Source organism: Pezoporus occidentalis, unplaced genomic scaffold (genome assembly GCF_034315485.1).
Source record: "Pezoporus occidentalis ecotype Australia unplaced genomic scaffold, CSIRO_AGI_Poc_V1 ctg118, whole genome shotgun sequence".
In the NCBI taxonomy this organism is placed as follows: Eukaryota; Metazoa; Chordata; class Aves; order Psittaciformes; family Psittacidae; genus Pezoporus; species Pezoporus occidentalis.
In genome coordinates, this window is record NW_026912972.1 from 4,451,115 (window position 1) to 4,471,803 (window position 20,689).

Genomic DNA, 20,689 nt, shown 5'->3' on the forward strand with positions numbered 1-20,689 from the left:
AACTGGATGTCAACAGTCCCACCCCAAACACACACTCCCATCTTGGCACAGGCATTCCCGTAGGAAGAAAGGAACTCAACAAAGTTAATGAGGGATGATCCCATGCAAGTCTTGCACCACGACAATGCTGTCTAAACAATGACCTAGTTACCCCTAAGTACTTTGAAGCTATCTGACCTTCTAGATGAGGTGACAGCACATTCAAGAGGTCTAAAGTAAGAGGCAAAAGACACCCTGTCCCCTCCTTATGAGCACCTTGTTGCACTGTAGGACTGTAATCTGTCCTGGGGAAAACTTTCCCTCATGGTGAAGCTGCAGGACTGGGGCAATAGTACTCTTCCCCATTTTGGGGTGCAGGATCTGCTACCTTAACACAAAACTTCTCCTTGCCAAGGGTCCAGAGACCCAGCCTAATACCAAACATCTAATTCTGCCACTCTGTCTCATTAAGGAGAGCAAACTTAGATGATCAGGGAGAGGAGAAGAAGATGCAACCTCCCTTCAGACATGCTTTCCCTCTTCTCTCTGCTGAAGAATGGAGCACTAGAGGCATAGTAAAGCCATGGCTCCACTGAGAGATACAGCAAGAGGCACAAGACTCGTCTCACAGATACCATGATAAATCTTAGCACTTACTAATCTTGCTGTGAACTGATATTTAGAACAAGGATACTCCCATAGTATTGGTGTCTCTCATCACTAAGAGAGTGGGTGAGTCTTTCTCTACTCAGCCAGTTTACAGACAACCCCAACCACTGAAGAAGCTGGCCACCTCCTGCTTATACTGGGGCACCACGAGAAGCATGAAAGGACACAGTGTCTGCTCCCCTGTCAGCTCAATCACACACCCTGGGGGATGGGGAAGGAAAAAAAGCTGATATCCAGTCTTAAGCAAGAGTGAGATATTCATGAGGCTGGTACACAGCACATCTACCTTTGCTTGCCAGGACCACTTCTCCCATTTCTCTGTCTTATCTATCGGAAACAGATCTCCTGGGTTGAACAAAGATTGATCCATAACTACCACAGATAAGAGGGAATCTTTATGGAATTTCAAGACTTTTAGAAGTCCAATAAGCAAAAAGTAAACACTTGTTGCTTTGGGTGGAACCGTATCTTTTCACAAGTTTCTCCTAAAAACAAAGCCCAAATGTTATTTTTTTTCTGGAAAGATCATGACCCTACAGCACCTTTAAATCAAAGATGTTTTCTCAGTGATAACTGTGCTCTGTAGAAAAGGCTTATCATTACCAAGCTTGTATAATGAGATAATTCTGAGCACATAAAAGATGATCTTTTCATATAGCTGATACTAATATTTGTAACTGTAGTGCTCTGGAGGTGAAGAGGACCCCGTCACTTCGAGGATCAGGTTCAGATAGGGATTTAGCAAAGCATGGGATGCAAGCTGAGTCTACAGGGGGGATTAAACTTTAAATAAGGATGCCTAGGGATGAAAGACGCTACCCTTGTAGACGTTCTGATCCTACCTTCAAAAAATGCACATACAAACAATATGGAAAGCAGAATCCCAGAGATTTTACACTCTCTACAACACAGAGAGAAGGTCTCTAGGTACTGGAAGCATTAATGAGCTGCTGTACTGTGTACCTGCTAATAACAGTTTGGAACCTGGATTCTGGTAAGAACACCGCAAAATGATTTTGTGACAAGGTTAATTTCACCAAGTTTAACTGAAACTGCATAAGAAAACCTGAGAGGAAAAGTAGCCCTGCCTGATTAAATACAGCCCTAAGTATCAGATCAAGAGAATAAATACCCAACGGCTCATCACAACCGAGGGAAGATGCTGTTTGCTAGCCTATTTGCAGAAATGGGATTTGTATGCAAAATATCCCCTCGCTTCTTCACATACCTTTCATTTTTCACAGATAGTATCCTACTTATTCACATTTACTATTTTTTTTCTCCATTCACAATGTATTTGAGGCAGTCCAGCTCAGAGTGCAAGGAGAATTTCAGGTCCCACGATTCTTCTAATTATATTGTTCCTGTCCTCAAAAACATGGTTACAGAACAGATACTGGGCCTTTTAAGAGTGGAGATGTTAATAGTGGTAAAAGTCTCTTGAAGATATAAAAAGCAGTTTAAAACACTGACTCCTCATTATCCTTAATAACCATCCTTGCCACTATTTCAATAATTCTCACTGGCTTTTGATAGGCAGGACTTCAAGCACAGCGCTGTGTTTTTCAGCACTGTGCTTGTTCATCCCATTTTTCAGCTGGACTGAGACACTCACAGGTGGGATGACTCTCCCAAACAGGTTCTGAGTCAGGCATGTCGTCAGAAGTAGGAACCAGGTTCCTTCTGCCTCTGAGCACAGCCACACACACAGATCTCACTTGTGCCAACAATAGCCATGCAATTGCAGGCATGTAGGACATCTCCAATGGCTTACGATCAAACAGCAGGAGCTGAGCAAAAAGTCCTTATGGAGAAAAAGAGATGAGAAAGATAGACTTGCAAACCAAGAAACAGAAAAATTACATTTACTGTTTAAATTATATGCCTTTTATCTCACACACTGTACATAGTTTGCTAAGATAGTGCTTTTGGGAGTTTTTGCCTAAGCCTCTGTTTTCAAAACAAATGCTTCACTGTTTTTCTTTTGCAAATAAAACACCACCATTATTTCAGTGCCACTGAAGAGCTGGGGGGTAAATAACAAGCAATGTGCAGCAGCAATGCAGTAAGAAGAGGGGGAAGAAAAAGCAAATATTTGTTGGAAGTAGAAAAGGGAAAAAAAACATTTCCTAAACAGGAAAGAAATAGCGTGGAAGCACATTTTTTTTAAAAGGTATTGTGAGGAAAAGCTTCTGTGACAGGAAAAAACAACGATCTGACTACCTGTGTTTTAGGAAGAAATAAACAGTAAAACTGCTTTCATATATGAGTCACACTTATATACTCTCAGAGTAAGGGAGCATGATTGAAGTTGCCAAGATAAAGGAAAAATAAGGAAATTCCAGAAGTAAGATTGCCTGAGAAGGCTTCATGTGGCCAGTTTGTGTGTATGCACAATGAGGCAGTCTGTTAAAAAAAAACAAAAAACAAAACAAAACAAACCCCTGCAAAATAATTTGCCCACAGCACCAACCTTGCTTAGTGCAAAATAGTGCAAAACCTATTCTGTATGTTGTTTTCCCCTTACCAAGCGATTCCACCCTTAATTTATGGCTTACTGCCCAAGCCCTGCTCTGAAAACTGATGTTCTAATGTTTTCTATGGGCTCTTCCAGATTGCTCATCATTACAGCCTTGACTTTTTTAAGAATTATCAAATCATTTGTGTTTACAATAGCATTACGGGGGGAGGGCTGAACTGGCTCCATTTTAGACACAAGAGAAATCCATGCTAAAACATAACTGCTAATTTTATGTGCCTGTTTGAGGATGCCTAACTTTTCAAGGTAAAATAGCATCAGGCTTTATAACATGTCTTTCCAACTACAGAAGTCACCATCTAGGTGCTTTAACTATCAGATTTGTTTGTCAGATTAACTGTCTTCCTTAAAACTTCTGGGGTTTGCTCATTTACTGCCTACATTAGAATGTTTCATCGATTTTGTACCCAGTTTTGCTTCACTGTGCAATTACAGAGATGACGGAGAAGATGGGCACGTCTCAGGGTGAGATAACAGGTACTCTGTGACTGCTGCCAGGAGACTGGCTTTGCCTGGATGTTTTCTTCCTTGAAAACAGCAAAAGGTAGGCAAGGTGAAGCCAATTCATGCTGCTTTGTCAAGCGCGTCCTGCAGCAGGGGCTACGAACATTTGCCCCAGCCCTCCACAGCCTGTCCTTAAAACTCACATCCTGGAAGCACACTCAAGCACCTCTCCTGTATCACATGTGCTACGGAACTATGGAGTTAATTCTGAAGACAACATCTGAAAGTCCTGTAAGTACCTTGATGCTCATGCCCACTCTTAGTGTAATTCTGTACATTCTCTCCACAGGCATTATTCTACTAATGTCCTGAAGGCATCATTATATTTCTGAAATCAAAAAAGCTGCATGTGGGAGGAAAATATAAACGCAAAGTTCATCAGAACTCCATATGTCAGTAAATGATAAATAATCGCAGGATTAAATCACTGCAAGATAAGACCTTAATTATTTAGGGTTAAACAGCAGCAGCATTACAGATGCAGAGGAATATTTTGTTAACCACTCATCCTGGGAACACTTATATAGTAAGCTATTATTCTGCAGAAGAAGGGTAAGCAAAATGTGGATTGTGATGCTTAGAAACACTTTCAAATAATTAGGAAATAATATTAAAAAGCATGAACAAGAAAATGCACCCCAGGCAAAAGAAAAAACAAAACAAAACAAAACCCAAACCCAACTGTAATAATTTTGGTGGTTTTTTTTTTTTTTTAAGTTGATAGTAGCTTCAGCTATTTCAGATAATTCTGAGATGCTTCTGCTGAGTTCTGCTTGCAATTACATTTCCTTATTTTTTTACCTTTCTTGTCTTACTGTATGAAAACCCTGCACTAAGCACAGGAAAAAATGACTAACTGGCAATAGTGAGAGCGTGTAACTGACTAAATGGTGACACAGAGTGCTTTCCAACTCACAGACCAAACTACCTGGGAGTTAAAAAAAAAGATAGAAAAAATTCTTCAATTCCTTTCTTGCATACTCTGCCTTCCATAAAAAAAAAAAAACAAAAACACAAAAAATATTAGTTTAAAGCCCTCTTGGGAAGGAAAAAGATTGTTGTTTTGTGTTTTTTTGTTTTTCTTAATTCATAGCACTTTCTTATTTAAGAATGAAAAGGACATGCAACATGAAAAAGGAAACTGGTCTTGGATTTATGAAATCACTTACCAGATTCTCAGCTGGAGCAAAATAGCAGTACTTTCTTTGCTTAGAGGATAAGGTTCCAATCTGTATCAGCTGATCTAAAGAGCTTTCCTTTTGTAAACATAAAAACATATACAGACTCACCTCAATTTAGATATTAAGTGTACTAGATTGAAATGTGACTGAAATCTCATGTTTCAAAATAGTTTTCAATCCCTTCTTTCTATGTTTTATCTGATACTGTCTTTTCTGGTCAGAAATAAGAGATGTAAACAATCACAGCACCATAAAATCATTTAGGCTGGAAAAGACCTTCGATGAAGTTTACTAGAATTGATGTATCTTCATGGACTTTTGAGTTGTACTTCATTAAAGCAGCAGATGCTTATACAGTACACAGATATGAAACCATTTAAAAACTCTAGGAAACATCTTCCCATTTTCTCCATGAACCATGTTCACGTACATTGCACAGATCAACAAAGCTGGCCTGTAAGACGTAGACAGAATGACACCTTAACTCCCATGCTCATGTTCACAGGTGGGTGCCAGGTTTTAGGGCAATATCCCAGGTTTTTAACTCTTCATCTGTGAGTGCTGCTCTTAAGAACTGTCTTGAGTATTGTGGGAACACTTGCCTATTTCTGCTGGCCCTCTGCTTCAAACTGGTGTAGCTGACTGTTGAGAGGGGTGACACTTTCTTCACTGAAAACAAAATATAGAATTACCCACTGAGCACAGCTGAACACAAGTAAGTCAGTTAGGGAAGGAGATCCAGAGGAACTCATGTGCCTAGGCAGCTTAGGTGCCTGCTGAAAATCCCACACCTTTGCATTTTGTCTTCATACAAAAAGCAGAAACATCAGATATGCACTTTTCAAGTGGGAAAATCCAACAATCTCTATCAATGGCTGTATCTGGATAACAAGATCTATATTCATATTACGAAAACAATCTTCAAAATCAATGTGTTTTGTAACGTGGGCTATTTTACGTCACAACCCCTTTTGTTATTTTAAGTGTGGCTATTTTGATCATGTATTCTTTTTTACTACATTTCAAGATGAAACTATGGTTATGGTCAGATATGTGAGAATTTCATCTCACAATTCCACAAATATTGTCCCTGCTGACTTGCAGATGCAATCCTCTCAGCTGACAACTCTCACACCATTCTCTCAGCCTAGTCCCACACTTGCAGTCACTTGGAAGCTCATGCTTTCTGTCAGCAGTGCGTTTGCATCAATACAGCCTTCTGTGTACTCCAAAGTCTACCTGGAGAAGCTTACTAGCTTCTACCTTTCCGATTCCTGGAAATGTCAAGGCAACTCTGTATCCTAAAACCAACCTAATGCTCAGGAACCAGAAACCTCTACTGAAGTGAGGCTGACCCTGTAGAAGAAACACATATAAAGAATCAGGAAGTTCCATAATTGCATTTTCACAGCAGAGTTTTTGTCTGTGGCTGCACTTCAACCACTGTGTTTTAGTAGTCACACGTTTGCTAATACCTCCAAAATGTTAATCTGTAATGCTATCACTTATTAGCAGTCCAATTATCTCTGCTCATTCAACAATGAAAAACAGACTCCTATAAATGGCCTGGACACAGAAGTTGAACATCTTAGAAGATGAAAAATGCAGCAAATTAAGATCTTACTCAAGAGTCCTACACAACTGAATAAGTGGGTAGAATGAGGCCGTTTGGTGAGGCATACAAAGACCAGAAACACATCTGATCTTGATCCGGGCTATCAGCATGACTATAAAAATGCAGTTATAGGACAGATATTTTTTCAGAACGTATCAAGAAACTCTTACCAGGTAGACTTGATATATATCAAGTAGCCAGGCAAGACAAACCTAATCTCCCTCCACCACCTTCTGCTTCGGGGTGAGTGCTATGGCTGCCATGAAGTAGGACTTTACAGCAAGATGCAACAATCAAAAATGCAATCAGGAGATTTCTGAAAGATAAGCAAGTAAGAACTCACCAGCACATGGCATTTGTTAGATGAAGAAATGGGTATGAACTGAAGAGCAGGCTACCAAGAGCACTTATTTTTTACAGTCTTTGGAATTTCACAGCCACTTTGGGGCTGAGAGTGTCAAAACAATCTGCCAGGGAAGACTGGATACACCCAAGAAGATATTCAAAGGGAAGAACGATAGCATCAGCAGAGGAGCTCAGTTACACAAAAGGAGAGGTGTGGCTTAACCACAACTTTTGTGATTTACATCAAGGCTTTCCCAAAGTTCAGAGCTGTGCTATCTGAAGAGGATGGTACAGACCCAGAGCCACCAGGACCACAGTTGTTTTCACAACCTGCTTCACTTGAAGGTCAATGACAAAGGGCAAAACAAGAGCGAAGAGAAGACAAGGCAGGCTCACCAGAGTGCGTCCTAAGGTGTCCTGTGAGGGCGTCCCTCCGTCGGCAGGCATAGCTGCAGAAGGGACATTTGAATGGTTTCTCCCCAGAGTGCAACTTGATGTGCCTCAGCAGGTTCCCCTTCTGGGTAAAAGAAGCTCCACATTGGTTACAGTGGAAGGGGCGTTCACCTGGAAGGGAAATGGAAGGGAGAGAGCTGTCAAGAAACATTGGAAGAGGCATGAAGCCCTTTATCCTGCTCTCTGTAACAGTGCCATCTTACCTAGGTATGGTCCCCACCACCACACGTGGCACTTGCTAAAGTCAGAGGCTGTTTCTTTTGCACAACGGGCAAAGACTCCAATAACGATTTGAGACTCTTTCCTCGAGGTGATTAATGCAGCCTGATTTTCTTAAAGTTCTCCACCTCAGAGGTTTGATCCTTCGTAAAAGAGGAGCTCTGATCAAAATTCCGATCCATGACTGTGGGTTTTTAGCATTTCTCTATGGTTTTGCACCTATTTTTAGTATAGGTCCAATCCATATGAGTATTCGGAACTGAGCAGACCAACTGGACTTGGGCAGATGCTAAGGTCTTTGCTTCAAACCAGACCTATTGCTTACATTATACTTTGAAAACCCTTTTTAAAGGCTGCTTTGCATTTGCACTATTGCTGGAGTGGTACAGATGGAATAGAAGCAAGTAAGGACCCAGGCCACAAGCTTTGGGCAGTAGCAAACACTGAGAAAAATGTTACACTGTTAAATTGTGAAATAAGCAAATTTGTGCTCTAAGTAAAACTAACTGAAAAGACTTGTTTGATGAAAAACAAAGTATCTAAATGAACAGAAACTCTATACCTTACCCTGTCCCCTCAAGCCATGCATTCACACACATACACATCCAAAACTTATTTTGATGTTAATCCTTTGTATTTGCTTTGGGCAGTGGAGACTGGGTCCATAAAAACAAGCACCCTTTTTTATAGTCACTATTTAGAGGAAAACCCCTGACGAAATCACATAGGTTTTATGAAGTATTATTAAAAGCATACTCTTTGTCAACATTTGTTGAGGACACTTAGCCTGTTACAGGATTCTTGGGCAGGCAATCAGCTGTAATCATCTGCTTGTCCCACTGTGCACACCAATAGGGCACAAGCATACACTTGTGCCAGCCACTTCTAAAGTGCTTTACTGCAGCAGGGCTTTAGATACTGACATGTTTTCACCAAGTAAGGACCAAGTTAATCAGATTTCAGATGTAAGCAGCCTCATTCATTTTTTCAGTGCATCACCTATTATGGAGTCTTGGCTAAATCCTGGTGGGCGTTCTGAGGTTGAATTCACTCTCCTGAAACACAGATCTCATGAAAAACACACACATTGTGTGATCTATCACATCTCTCCAAAGCCTTTTACAATTGCTTTAAAATGATTACTCCCTTGCTAGACAAAATTAATGCTATGTTTTTATCAAAGGAGTTCAGGCATCTAGTGTAAAGTCCAAAATATATCTGTAGATACAAATGGAAAGAGAGGGAGGAAGAGAGCTCTTACAGATGTCCACAAGCAGTTCTTGCTTCAGTGGTTTAAATCACTGCCAGCATTAGAGCCCTGCCAGGAATATAGCATAAAGGAGGATACGTGCCATATATATGCCGTACCTCTGTAACTTTACTTCACGTGCACGAGCTGGAAATTACATCTGAAATCACCACAGATGCGCTGAAGAAGATAGTAAGGTTTCTACAAGCTTGCCAAGACCATTATGGAGTGACAACAAAAAAAAAAAAAAAAAAATCAGGGCATAAAGCTCTTCTTCCAAGACACTGAACACAAGCTCATTGGAATTGATAAAGAGTTTGTGGTTTCCCTTTCAAACTCCCACACTATACTTAAAAGATATGATTAGCCATTATCTTCTTTTACATCATTTCAAAATGTCCATAACAGAGACATGCAGAGACTGCAGTAGAAAAATACATGGGGCTTTTTTCTTTTCTGTTTTGCTTTCGCTGTCTGAGAAAACAGGCAAACTCCCTTCCTTTGACATGCTTCTCAGTATTTAGGAATGATAGGTTCAGTTTCAGGATGACGACATTAAGGTGGCAAGTTTCTTACCAAGTCTAAAGTCCTTCCTTTTACTCCTGCTGTATTTAAAACTACGCAGTTAGAGTGTTTTACCTGCTATACCACCCATTTACCTTTGATATTTTGGAAGCCACATATGGGCAGGTATTATTCCTCCATAAACTGGCTGCCGAAGAGATGCTGAAAGCCTTTGGTCAGGAATTCAAACAGTCATTGAACCACGGTTCAGTGGCAAAGACGACATGAAAATGCTCACAAAATGAGTGACACCACTTTGCTCACAAAGTGACCAAATCTCTTGAAACAGACAGAATTTGCTATAGCCGCACATTTTACCTTAAATGACCTCTGTATCTATTCAAAGCCAGTAGTTTTTCCTACTGGCTTAATTTTGGGTAAATAGCTGCTTTGATCTGTTTGTTATACTTTTGTGCAGTCACTTGATTCCTACTCCTTGTTTAAGCTGCAGGCTTGTGGGATGACTGTTAATTTTAGTCCCACCTTCATGCTATTGATTAGCAGCTCCTCCATTTAGCACAGCTAATCTGAGAGACCATTATCCAACAGAAGAGTGCACAAAAAAGTAAAGACTGAATAATAAGATTTTGCTGGTGTTCCAAGAACTATGCTGTCTGATGCCTACTCCAGATACTACCAAACCAGACTTCTTTATCACTTCAGTGCCTTGAGAAGACTGTTTTCCAATTATTTCTCCTGCTGCCTTTTCCTAGTAAGCTGGTATGTAGTCCTCCAAGGCTATTATCTCCTGATAACAAATTAACAACCTTGACATCCTTATTCACTTACCTTACTCGTGTGAAAATTAAAAGTTTTTATTCATAGGCTGAAATTAGTCACACTTCAAACTACACATCCACTCAAAAGTCCTCAATACGTTTCTTCTCTATATGACAGTCGCTGACTGCGTTTAAAATGCTTTCCTTTCTTTGGGGGTGATGGCAGCACTCACATACCAGAAACTATAGAACTATTAAACAGGTGACATACAAGACAACAGGAGGGTAATGACAATTATGAGCGTGGTGCATTTTTCACCACTTATAGCTATGTATTTACTGTTTGACTCTATATACTTCTATTGATCTATTAAAATAAGAACTCCTTTTAAGAATAACATATACTGAAAAGAGACTAAGCAAGCTTTTTGCTTTTCAGCAGTGGAAACTAGGTGACCCCAATGTAACCACAAAATATTTGGCATCTACTTTAAGTACTAAACCTTTTCTCTATCTTAGAGCTAAACTAGGACAGAAACCCCTCAAACCTTAGTGATTAAAAAGAAGACTTTCTGAGTGGGGAGAGAGGGAGGAACAGAGAAACAAACAAAAAACATGTTTCTTTCCAGCTCCAGATTTAATATGTAAAACCAGACAAAACCAAAAATGCCTAAAAACCCTTGTTCTCCAGCACAGGTAAGTTAATTGTCTAAAGCTACTTCAGGAACAGGCTAGGCAAGGTAATTCAGAGTTGTAAAGTATTACTTTTCCTTAAGCTTTATGAAGAGGGGCTTGTGCCAGGAAACGACCCCAGTGATGACGTTAATAAACAAACAAATACATGGAGTTTTATCATTTCACAGTTAAATAAAGCATTAATTGAAAGGTATGATTTCAAATATTTACCTCTAAGTTACAGTATAATACTGCTGAAACTTCATTGTTTAACATGCATCCAATATAGTTATGCCTTCTTCAGTATCTAAAGTACCCAAGTTAACTTGCTGTTGTGTAAACAAACACTGAGATGAAAGGTGAATTGGACCAAGAGAGTCAGGTTTATTATCAAGACACAGTCCCTCCATAATTATCTCCTTTCATAAGCGTCTTTAACATATGGCAGCTGCCTAGAGACTTCACAGCACAAGTTATGAACACCATCTACCTGATATAACCTGAAACCAGGCAACTGAAGTGATTAACTTCCTCCTAATAGCTTTCATATTTTACTGTCTATATGTCAAATGTTATTTCAAAAAACAAACCAACTCTTTTTCTGCTTAACTGGAAACTTCCCAGCACAAGAACTCTCCTTTACCGCCTCAGCACGGAAGTGCTCTGCAGAAGTTTCAGTATGAGTTACCCTTCTTTGAATCTCAGACTGGTGCAAAATACATCAGTGATATTTTCTGTACCAAAACAGAAATTTGACTGAGGACAAAGAGCCTGAAGACCTCGCAACCAAGTAGGTTTAGATCTTCATAACCCTTGGCTGGTGACTTTTGTCCCTTTGAAATCAAACAGAATGACTCACAAAATAATGCAGGAGCTCTCATTAACAGTGAAGCCTGGTTATTTTAACAGCAGTGCTCAAGTCCCTTCCTCTGAATGTTTTAATTACCTTTTCTTAAAAATCCACTAGGTTTAAAGTCTCTTCACAATAACAAGGAAAGCCAGGATGAAGTCCATCTACATATAAGAACCGGGTCCCTTGGGACCGCATTTAACATTGACCAAAAGTATATCTGAGATTTCAGCCTTTTTCCTTTGGCACATACCTTTGATATGCACAGGACAGCTTAGGTACTTCTCAAAAGGGATAGAAATTAGCTTTTTAACCTCTTAATGCAGAATTACTGTGCCCATGCTACCACCAGAAGTGATAATCAAGTAATCTAATAATCTTGGTTTTCACCCTTCTGTAGTAGGCTTTTTGTTAAACTCAGTTAAAATAAAATGTTTCTCCTGGTTCATAAGATGCTGCAACTGCTCTGATCCCATGCTGTCCCAGGAGCAAAATGGAATATCAGCTGTGCTACCGACATACCAACAGACGCCGAGTTGCAACCTGCCTTTATACAAGCGAGAGACAAAGCAGCAGAATTTGCTCCATTTCTGTATTTGTTATTCTGGGGACTATCTAGCCTGCATACCTACTCACTGTCCTATCAAATTCACTTAAGAGGCTGCACATCACTTGAAATCAGTGATTTTACTAGGGCTTTTTGTTGGGAAAAACCTACTGCCAGATAGGGCAGCTTATTATAAAACACTAATGACAAATCTCTCATGAAAAATTCCTGAGAAATCGTGGGTGATTTCCAAGTGTCCTCTGTACACAGATTCGTGACCATATTCTTAAGAGAGAAAAATCCTCTAAGTGAACTGGTACAAGTATCAGAAGAGTTTAGCTACCACATTCTGTGAGTAAAACACATCCTTATTCAGACAATGATTTCAAAAATCTAAGCTCCCCTTCCTTATGCTTAACTTGGAAAAGTTAGATTTAAGAACCCAAGTAGAAAATTGCACTTTTAGAAGTTTGGCCCTACAATTTTTGATTCAGCCTGTGCTAGGTTACAAATGACAAATTAAACCAAATAAACCTTTCTTCCGGAAGAATGAGACAGGTAGGCTAATGGAGTTAACTGCAACATGTTAATATGTCCATTTGTTAAAATTTGCTCTTAATTAACTGGCTTGGGCATAAAGTCTTATATACTAAACAGCACAATTAGATTTTTCCTCATTTATTAATTGTGTCCCAAAAACTTGAGCTTTGCATGAAAAACAAAACTTAACTAGCATTCAGAGTTCCCATGTTGCATATGTTTAGTTAATAATGCCACAGCTGCTATAGTAGAACTTGAAGATTTCTCTCACAGGCACATAACTTGTCTCATTACACTGACTTCATGGTACTAAAATGCACGGGGAGTGCAAGCAAAGAGATGAGACTTTCCTGTAGTTAGCAGCTCAAAAAATAACCTATCCCACTCTCACTTTGGGCTGCTGCTAAGACTACTATCCCCACTGCCTGCTGCGTCATGCCCTTCACGCAGGGACATGGCTTTGATCTGCCCCTATCCCTCTGTGTCCACATAGAGAAAGCATTTAACCTCTAGGTGTTCTATGAGGATAATCTCAAGCCTCCCTTAGAGATAAAAAGTATTTAAAAATCCAGCAGTGGACTAAATAAAGGGCTGGATGTTACAGTGAAGAAAAATCACAATTCACAGTGCAAGGGAGAAAAATGTGAGGACCTTGCAGATCACAGAGGCAGCAACAGGGCGGCATCAGCAAAACGTTTCTGCTTTACCAAAAATGAGAATCAAGGAACTTTTAAATCAGGCCCACTAGCAGAGAGCCTAAAGAGGTGAGAACTCATTCGAGTTCCCTTTCATTCCTTCACACAAGTTGGATTCCTGACCGTACCTTCTTCTCCCCTTCCCTCAACATCCCCTAGCACAAGCCCCTGGGGTATCCAGTGGCAATACTATGTGACCAGTCATCTCCTGCAATAACAAAATACCTCTGATAAAGATGATGTAAATCAGGATATGTGCTTTGGAATATGAAATCTGGACCAAAAGAAGATACTATGAGAAAGGAGGAAAATAAATCAAACCTGACATATGCTATTTTTCTGACACGAGGATGTGGCACTTGAGAGAGAGGATGGGGTTACCCTGTTCACTAAAGCAGGGAGTGCATCATGCTTAAGTCCCACATTAAACACTTTATTTCTTTTCTGTCAGTGATGACAAATAAATAGAAAGACTTCTCCTGAGGATCATACAGACTACAAAAACATTTCACTTGAATTACCAGCGTTTCAAAGAAATGTTGCATTGGGCAGTATCGGAGGAGCAGTGCCAAGGACTCTGTGATGGAGGACCAGAGCACCATTTGCACCACAGGCATGAGGCAGAGCTTGTGTGGATCTGAAGGATGGATGAGAAATCCTCAGCTTGGTCTATCATGGGAAGGGGGGACAGAGAGCGCCTTCAAGAAATCTGGAAAGGGACTTTTGACAAGGGCCTGTAGGGACATGACAAGGGGGAATGGCTTTAACTTGACAGAGGGAGATTTAGATTAGGTATAAGGAAGAAGTTCTTCCCTGTGAGGGTGCTGAGGCACTGGCACAGGGTGCCCAGAGAAGCTGTGGCTGCCCCACCCCTGGCAGTGTTCAAGGCCAGGTTGGACACAGGGGCTTGGAGCAACCTGCTCTAGTGGAAGGTGTCCCTGCCCGTGGCAGGGGGCTGGGACTGGATGAGCTTTCAGGTCCCTTCCAACACAAACCACTCTGCGATTATATATGATACAATATGACTGCATGAGTCATTTGAAACGGATGCTCCAGCACGAGGATGAGAGATGGGACACCGAGTCTCATCCACAGCACAGATTATTTTCCCCATCCCTATATCTGTTTGACTGAACTACAACAACGTGGCAGGAAAGACAACTACCTCTCACAAACAGACAAATAACGGCTGGAGAAAACTGTGCTCCTTTATGTGTGTAATGCAGCCAAAGCCATACAGCACAGCTTCTCGCAAAGGCTGGGTCCCCAGTGTAAGTAAAGACACACTCTTGTCCCAGCATACATGCAAATTACAGCCTCTACTATGGACCACAGCATTTTGTGTGATTTACATAGAACAATGACAGTTTTTTTGGAAAAGGAAAAATCCTTCAGTCTTTGCCAATACAAGTAACTGGCCAGACCATGCTTTGGTTTTGTATAGACAAAGAGGAGAGTAAGGTGACATTCAGATTCTAAAACATACTTAAACTGGCTTTGAGAGGTAAGGATTTACATGCCAGTTGTATTAGCTGATAAAGAATACCATTGGTTTACACTCGCCAGGGAAAACCTCCCTTCCCTCCACAATTCTCCCTTGGGCTGCAAAACCAGACTACCCACAGGTCAGGGCTCATTCCAGAGCTGGGGCCATCCCATCATGCCTAGCTGCCGAGGAAGTGGCAATAGACTTTAAAACACTGCACTTCAAAAGACAGATACCAGTATGCTAAAAATACTCCTTAAAATCAAGGATGTGGAAATCCAAGCAAACTTCCCCTTCTGTTGTGGACAGTGAAGCAGCAGCATGTATTAAAAAACAAACAAACAGTGGGGGAAAGAAAAAGAAAAATCCCCCGCAAAATTTGCCAACTGGTTTACTGAGCATAGAGCACAGAGCTGCACGTTAAAAGGAATGTCATTTCTATATGCTTGAGATCATCTGTATAGAGCAATATATCACAGCTCCTCTGCTTGGATGGGAAGAGTCAGGGCTCTATGGGGAACCAGCAGTAGCCTGCAGGAAAATGCTATCAGTTATGCAATCCCCATCTATGCATCCGCATACAGCCGCTTTGCCTGCACGCAGATGAGATTTTGCTCGGTTCTCTTTGAATTTGCAGGTCTTCTTTCACAGGAAAAAGGCAGCTTGTCTGTATTTAAAAGATGCACTAGCTAGCCAGTGTGTGAAAAAATGCAGACCATTTAATAAAGTATACCTAAGTCTAAATTTAGCAAGTCTAATTTAGCTGCTCAAGTTCAAATACACAGACTCTGATGCACCTACAATACATATGCTCAGATACATGCAAGTGCCAACAAAAACTTTCAGGGAGGTTGAAAGCTGGGGACTCAGGCTGTACATCTCAATTCTCTTTCTCCTTCCTAGTAACAGCATGTCAAATTGTTAATCAAGATTTGGGTTCTCCAACTAGTGCTTTTCCCCTGTTGTAACTGCTGCCTAAAATCACGGCTGCATCATAAACGATACTGCAATGTTTTGCATTACACATTTCTGTTAAGTTATTATCAATACAACTCATATACAGGGCATTAAGTATGTAGTATGTATTTATTATTCCTCTGTACAGAAATTCTATTGATTCCTTTCACATCAAGAGCACACTATTTGACTGTGAACTACTAGGTTTACAAAGGGATTATGCATAGTCTTTCTTACTCTATCTTAAACCCCCAGTTTTCTTTTAGTATCTTAGCAGAAATCTCACAGTCTGTGTGAGTCTCTCACTTTGTTAAATAATAGCAAAGACAAAAGAAAAAAGGTAGATTTCATTTTGTCTAAAAAATATGAAGAACAAGCACCCCCTGAAGCTCCAGCACAAAAACCTGTGCTTAACCTTAATAAGACTGAAGTGTGTATCTTAAGTTAAGCATATATGGTAGCACTTCAGGTGACTTACATGTGCTTAAATACCACAAAAAGTAAGCACAAGCTTAAGTGCTGTTTTTAATAAAGGCTCTGCCAGGTAGACCTCTGCAAAACCAGGGAGAACTGTCTTCTGGCACCACCTGTACTTTATCCTGATGGAGGTAACCACCACTCCTACCTGAGAAGCAGCAGAGGTGAGTACCAGAGGTGAGTGCTAGTCAGTACCAGCCCCTCAGGCAGCCGAGTTTGTCCTACTAGCCAAAATTTGCCTGAAATTCCCTATTTTGAACTCAAGGCCTCATCTTTCAGGCCCCAAAGGTCCCCTCAATCAGCATACTGCAAAGGTTTTGTCTGCCTCTTGAATTCTCAGATCCATAAGCCCAGTGAGCTGTTTTGGTCTCTGAAACTTAGAAATACTAACAGTAACAAAAATAAAATTATAGTAGAGTTCAAGCATTGAAAGATGCCACATCTGGATGGTGAGGGGAGCCAAGTGCTAGCTCAAAGGAGCAGTTCAGGTGAGGTTTCCTGATGGAGCTGTCACACAATACATTGCTGGATAATGCATGTCCCTGGGGGGTTTGCTAATCCCAGGTTTGTCAGGCCACCAGCATCATGCCCAGCCACTTGCAAAGGAGGTGAGAGATCCCCAGGAAGCTTCTGATGTTTTCCACTCTGGGCACCTCCAATGGAAGACCACCTAAGACTCACCCTAAAGGTTCAAAAGCCTTGCACATGCGCACACACATGAACACACACACCCCCATGCCAAAGAATGACTCTCACTGTCTTGCCCCTGGTTAAGTAAACCAGCAAACAACAGTAAAAAAAAAGCAATTTTCAGACTTCTGTGCTGTTTTTAAGAACTAGAGGCTGTAAATCAATGTCAAAGAACCACTATGCCAGAAACACAGCATCACCAGAATTTGGGGAGCAGGAAGAGAACCAAACCAATGAAGCCCATCTTTCCCTCCCCACCTCCTGCTACCCCATGAATGAAAAGGGAAGAGAGAAGAGTGGTCAGGTAATATCAACATCAGACGCTATGGGCAGTCATCAGATTTTCTTTCAGCTGCTTACCAGTGTGGCTCCTTTTATGTACCATTAGCACATTGGGCCCAATGCAAACCATGCCACAGACGTCACATTTCAGTTTACCATTCGGAAGCCGGATTCCTCCCTCGCTTGAGAGCTCCTGGATCTTTCTGTTATCCATCATCTCGTTACCCTCAGTGAGAGGATCTTCCAGGCTGCTTCCTTCATCATGAGCCCTGATCTCATCTTCCTGACACAGGGGCTTCCTGTCAAATTCATCATCACTTTGCATTTCTAGCTTTACTGAATTTGCTGAAACAAAAAAAATAAAAAAATAAAAAAATTAAAAATTAAAAAAATTAAACCCATGTATGTTCTAAGTTCCCAGTCACTAATATAATGATAAATCTCTATGATTATCAATATTAAAGCACAGCCTTTAAGCTCTGACCAACATGAGGGTCTCACGGTGGTGGCAGCACCACAATCTCACAGTTTGATGATGGTGATGGCACCACAAGTTACAACTGTGTCTTAGGCCCTGTTTTGTTGTGGTATTTAAGTTCTTAATTTCTATCCCTATTTTACAGCTTAGAAACTAAGGCACGGCGTGATCCAGAGACCTATCAACAGCTGCAGAGATGCAGCAGGCTTAAGAACTTATCCTCCTGCTTAGCTTGAAACATAGGAGCTCCCTTCCTTTCAAGAAGCCCAAGTCACAAGAGCAAAGGACATAGCCACAGCTGCTTCTTCCAGGTCTCTCCTGCCTAGTGCACCAAGATGAAGGGTTTCCAAAGACAGGGTTTCACTGCACCATCACAACTTGGGGAAACAAACATCCTCTGCAAGCAGGATAATTGAAAACACAGGGACCTAGTGAAGCCAGGGTCGGGCAGGCTTCCTGACAGAGGGGAGACTGGATGAACCTCCAGTGCTGTTTTGCTACCGTCTTCCGATTCACACAAATGGGACACTGCCAAGGCAAACAGGTCTGAAGAGAGATTTATGCTGCTGGCTTATGTATATTTGCAAGTAAAATAAGCACACTTGAAGATCTCTTGTATCTGTCCAGTTAGACTGATGGGCTCACGACGATTTCTGTGATCCTCAGGTCACAGAATAAATCTTCTCTATCAAGAGCTCGTGGAATCGGTGTATCTTTACAGAAAATGAATGCATCAGGCTTTTTCACACAGGAGCGTTGTCATCACTAGAGACCCTCATTTCAATGTCTAAATGGCTGGCTGAAGTGGCCGAAAGGCCTGTTTCAGAGTCACACTCTCCCATTCACAGTCAGCCAGAAGGCAAGCCCACGTGCCTGCTTCCCTAAGCCTTGATCCTGTTGAGGGGTTTAAAAAGGAGGTGATTCAGCCTTCATATCTAAGCAGTCTTTGACCTCTGTACTAAGGCCATTGCAGGAATGCTGGTGACAGCAGTAGACCAAGAGCCTAAATGCTTGCCTCCAAACCCTGGCCAGACGTGCTCCAGAGTACAGCCACCAAGGGGAATGTCCAGGAACCCAATGAGGAAATGTGCCTGATTGCTGTGAGTTTCAAACAGCAGGCTTGAAAATGTCAAAAGAACAAACTCTGCTACTTAGACTTCCTCTTTCATCCTTCTTCCCCAGAATTTACGGTTAAAGAAAATACAAGGTTCAGAGACTGATGCTGACGTTAATTCTAAGTCACTGTTGCTACCCTAGACAAAGCATAATAAACAGGGTAGAGGCACCAGAGACCAAAGAACGGGAAGACGTTGCTTTTTAATCATAAAATTGTTGAAATGCATCTTCCACTCTTCATCAAGGCACTAATGGGAGCTAAGGAATGAAAGTACTATTACGGCAAAGCCCATCCAGAGCAAGGACACAGCCAGATCAGATCACAGCAGACTAGTACCCAGCACAGGCACTGTCATCCAAACAGTCTGCAACTGCAAAATATTCAAGTGCTACATTTATAGAAGGGAATTGATATTTTTGTTGCCAGAGATGCATTTATTGTCTAACAAAAAGGGAAAAAAAGTAGGGACTGTGAGCTTGACTATGACCTATCCTCAGCTGGTGCCTGGCACGGTGGAAAAGCACAGTACCCCAGGACAGCTCTCTGCTACACAGTGCTAAGCAACAGCACACACAGGGAAATATGTGGGTGACAGCAACCTCCTGCACCCAAACCTGGCCATAAAAAGAGACACCCTAAACTTTATGTAACTGCAAATCACCCGTCCACCAAGGACAGGATATATTTTTCTCACTAGCTTCTTCTGCAAGGCCGCTGCTGCCATAACAAGGGAAGGAAGGCAGAAAAAGGTCAACAGGAAGCTGTTTGCATGGGGAGAATGAGGGGGCCTGACCCAGCACAGCAGCAAGAGAAGCAAAGGGAGGAAGAGTGGGAGCTCTGGAAGTTCCGCAGGCTAGCAGGGAGAAAGCCAAGGTTCTAGTCCCACTTCTGCATGGAAAGCAGGCACTGGCGATTTATGGACAGCCCACTTTCAGAGCTAGAGGAATGGCAGTTCCCTCTAATAATAGCAGCCTTTTGGGGTATTCAGCAAGTCTGAGAATGAAGCCCGAATAAATGGTTTGCTGTCCTTGGGAGCAGAATTTAATACACTTGACCACACAAGTAGCTATGGTAGAGCCAGAATTAGAGCCCTGAACTCCTCACCTAAAACTCCAGGTTGCTGCCACATGCCTGTGCACTCTCATTGCACAGTAATGCACTAAATAACCCAACGCTCCTACCAATTGTATATATTTATATGTACTCACAAGAGAGAGAAAACCTTGTATCTTACGCGTCTTCTTACATATACAGATTTTTGACTCTACTTCTGATATGGAATACACTTGACTGCAGTAAGTGTTGAGAACCACTGCTTCCCATTACAGTCTGTGGACCTCTGCCTGCTCAGCACAAATGAAAGCAAGGCTGCAAGAGCTTACAAACCAGAAGATCACTTACTTTATCTTGCCCTAGCATTTCTCTCTGCTAAAGGATGGCTTTCATCCAACAGGCTAAACAGCCCAACATAACAGTGAGCCGTTTGCTCCCAGACACGCAGTGCTCCACAACTCCTGCACACATAGCTCACAAAGCCCAAGTAATTCATCTTGCATCCTTCGCCATATCCCATCTATTCTGCAGAGTTGTTCTGGCTGTTTACTCTTCTTACATCCCTCACCTTCACATACACACACACACAGAGCAGCACTGTTGCCGTTTTCAGAAACCCTCTGCCAGCTCTGTTGCTGTGGGAAGGTTTCCTTCAACTGGGACTAGTCGTAGGTCTCCAAGGAGGGGAGTGCTGGTGCAGCAGGGATCTCCTCGCATCGCTGTGAGGGCTTTGCTAATCAGGTTCTCTCCACTGCCTTACATCATACTGGTGTATATATCAGGCTTGTCTGGTAGCTTGCATACAA

At 41.5% G+C, this 20,689-nt stretch overlaps 1 protein-coding gene across 11 annotated transcripts in view; it reads right to left on the minus strand.

The window, feature by feature from the left end:
• IKZF2 (IKAROS family zinc finger 2) overlaps positions 1 to 20,689 on the minus strand; it is a 120,994-nt gene that overhangs the window by 41,638 nt on the left and 58,667 nt on the right. For 10 of the 11 annotated variants that reach the window (XM_062603235.1, XM_062603249.1, XM_062603263.1 and 7 more), the window contains 2 exons: positions 17,314 to 17,580; positions 7,229 to 7,396 (listed from right to left, as the gene is read on the minus strand). In XM_062603235.1, the coding sequence (XP_062459219.1) occupies positions 7,229 to 7,396; positions 17,314 to 17,580 (435 nt within the window). Of the gene's footprint in view, positions 1 to 3,930; positions 4,271 to 7,228; positions 7,397 to 17,313; positions 17,581 to 20,689 lie in introns of those variants that run through there. The other variant, XM_062603290.1, reaches the window with a different exon arrangement.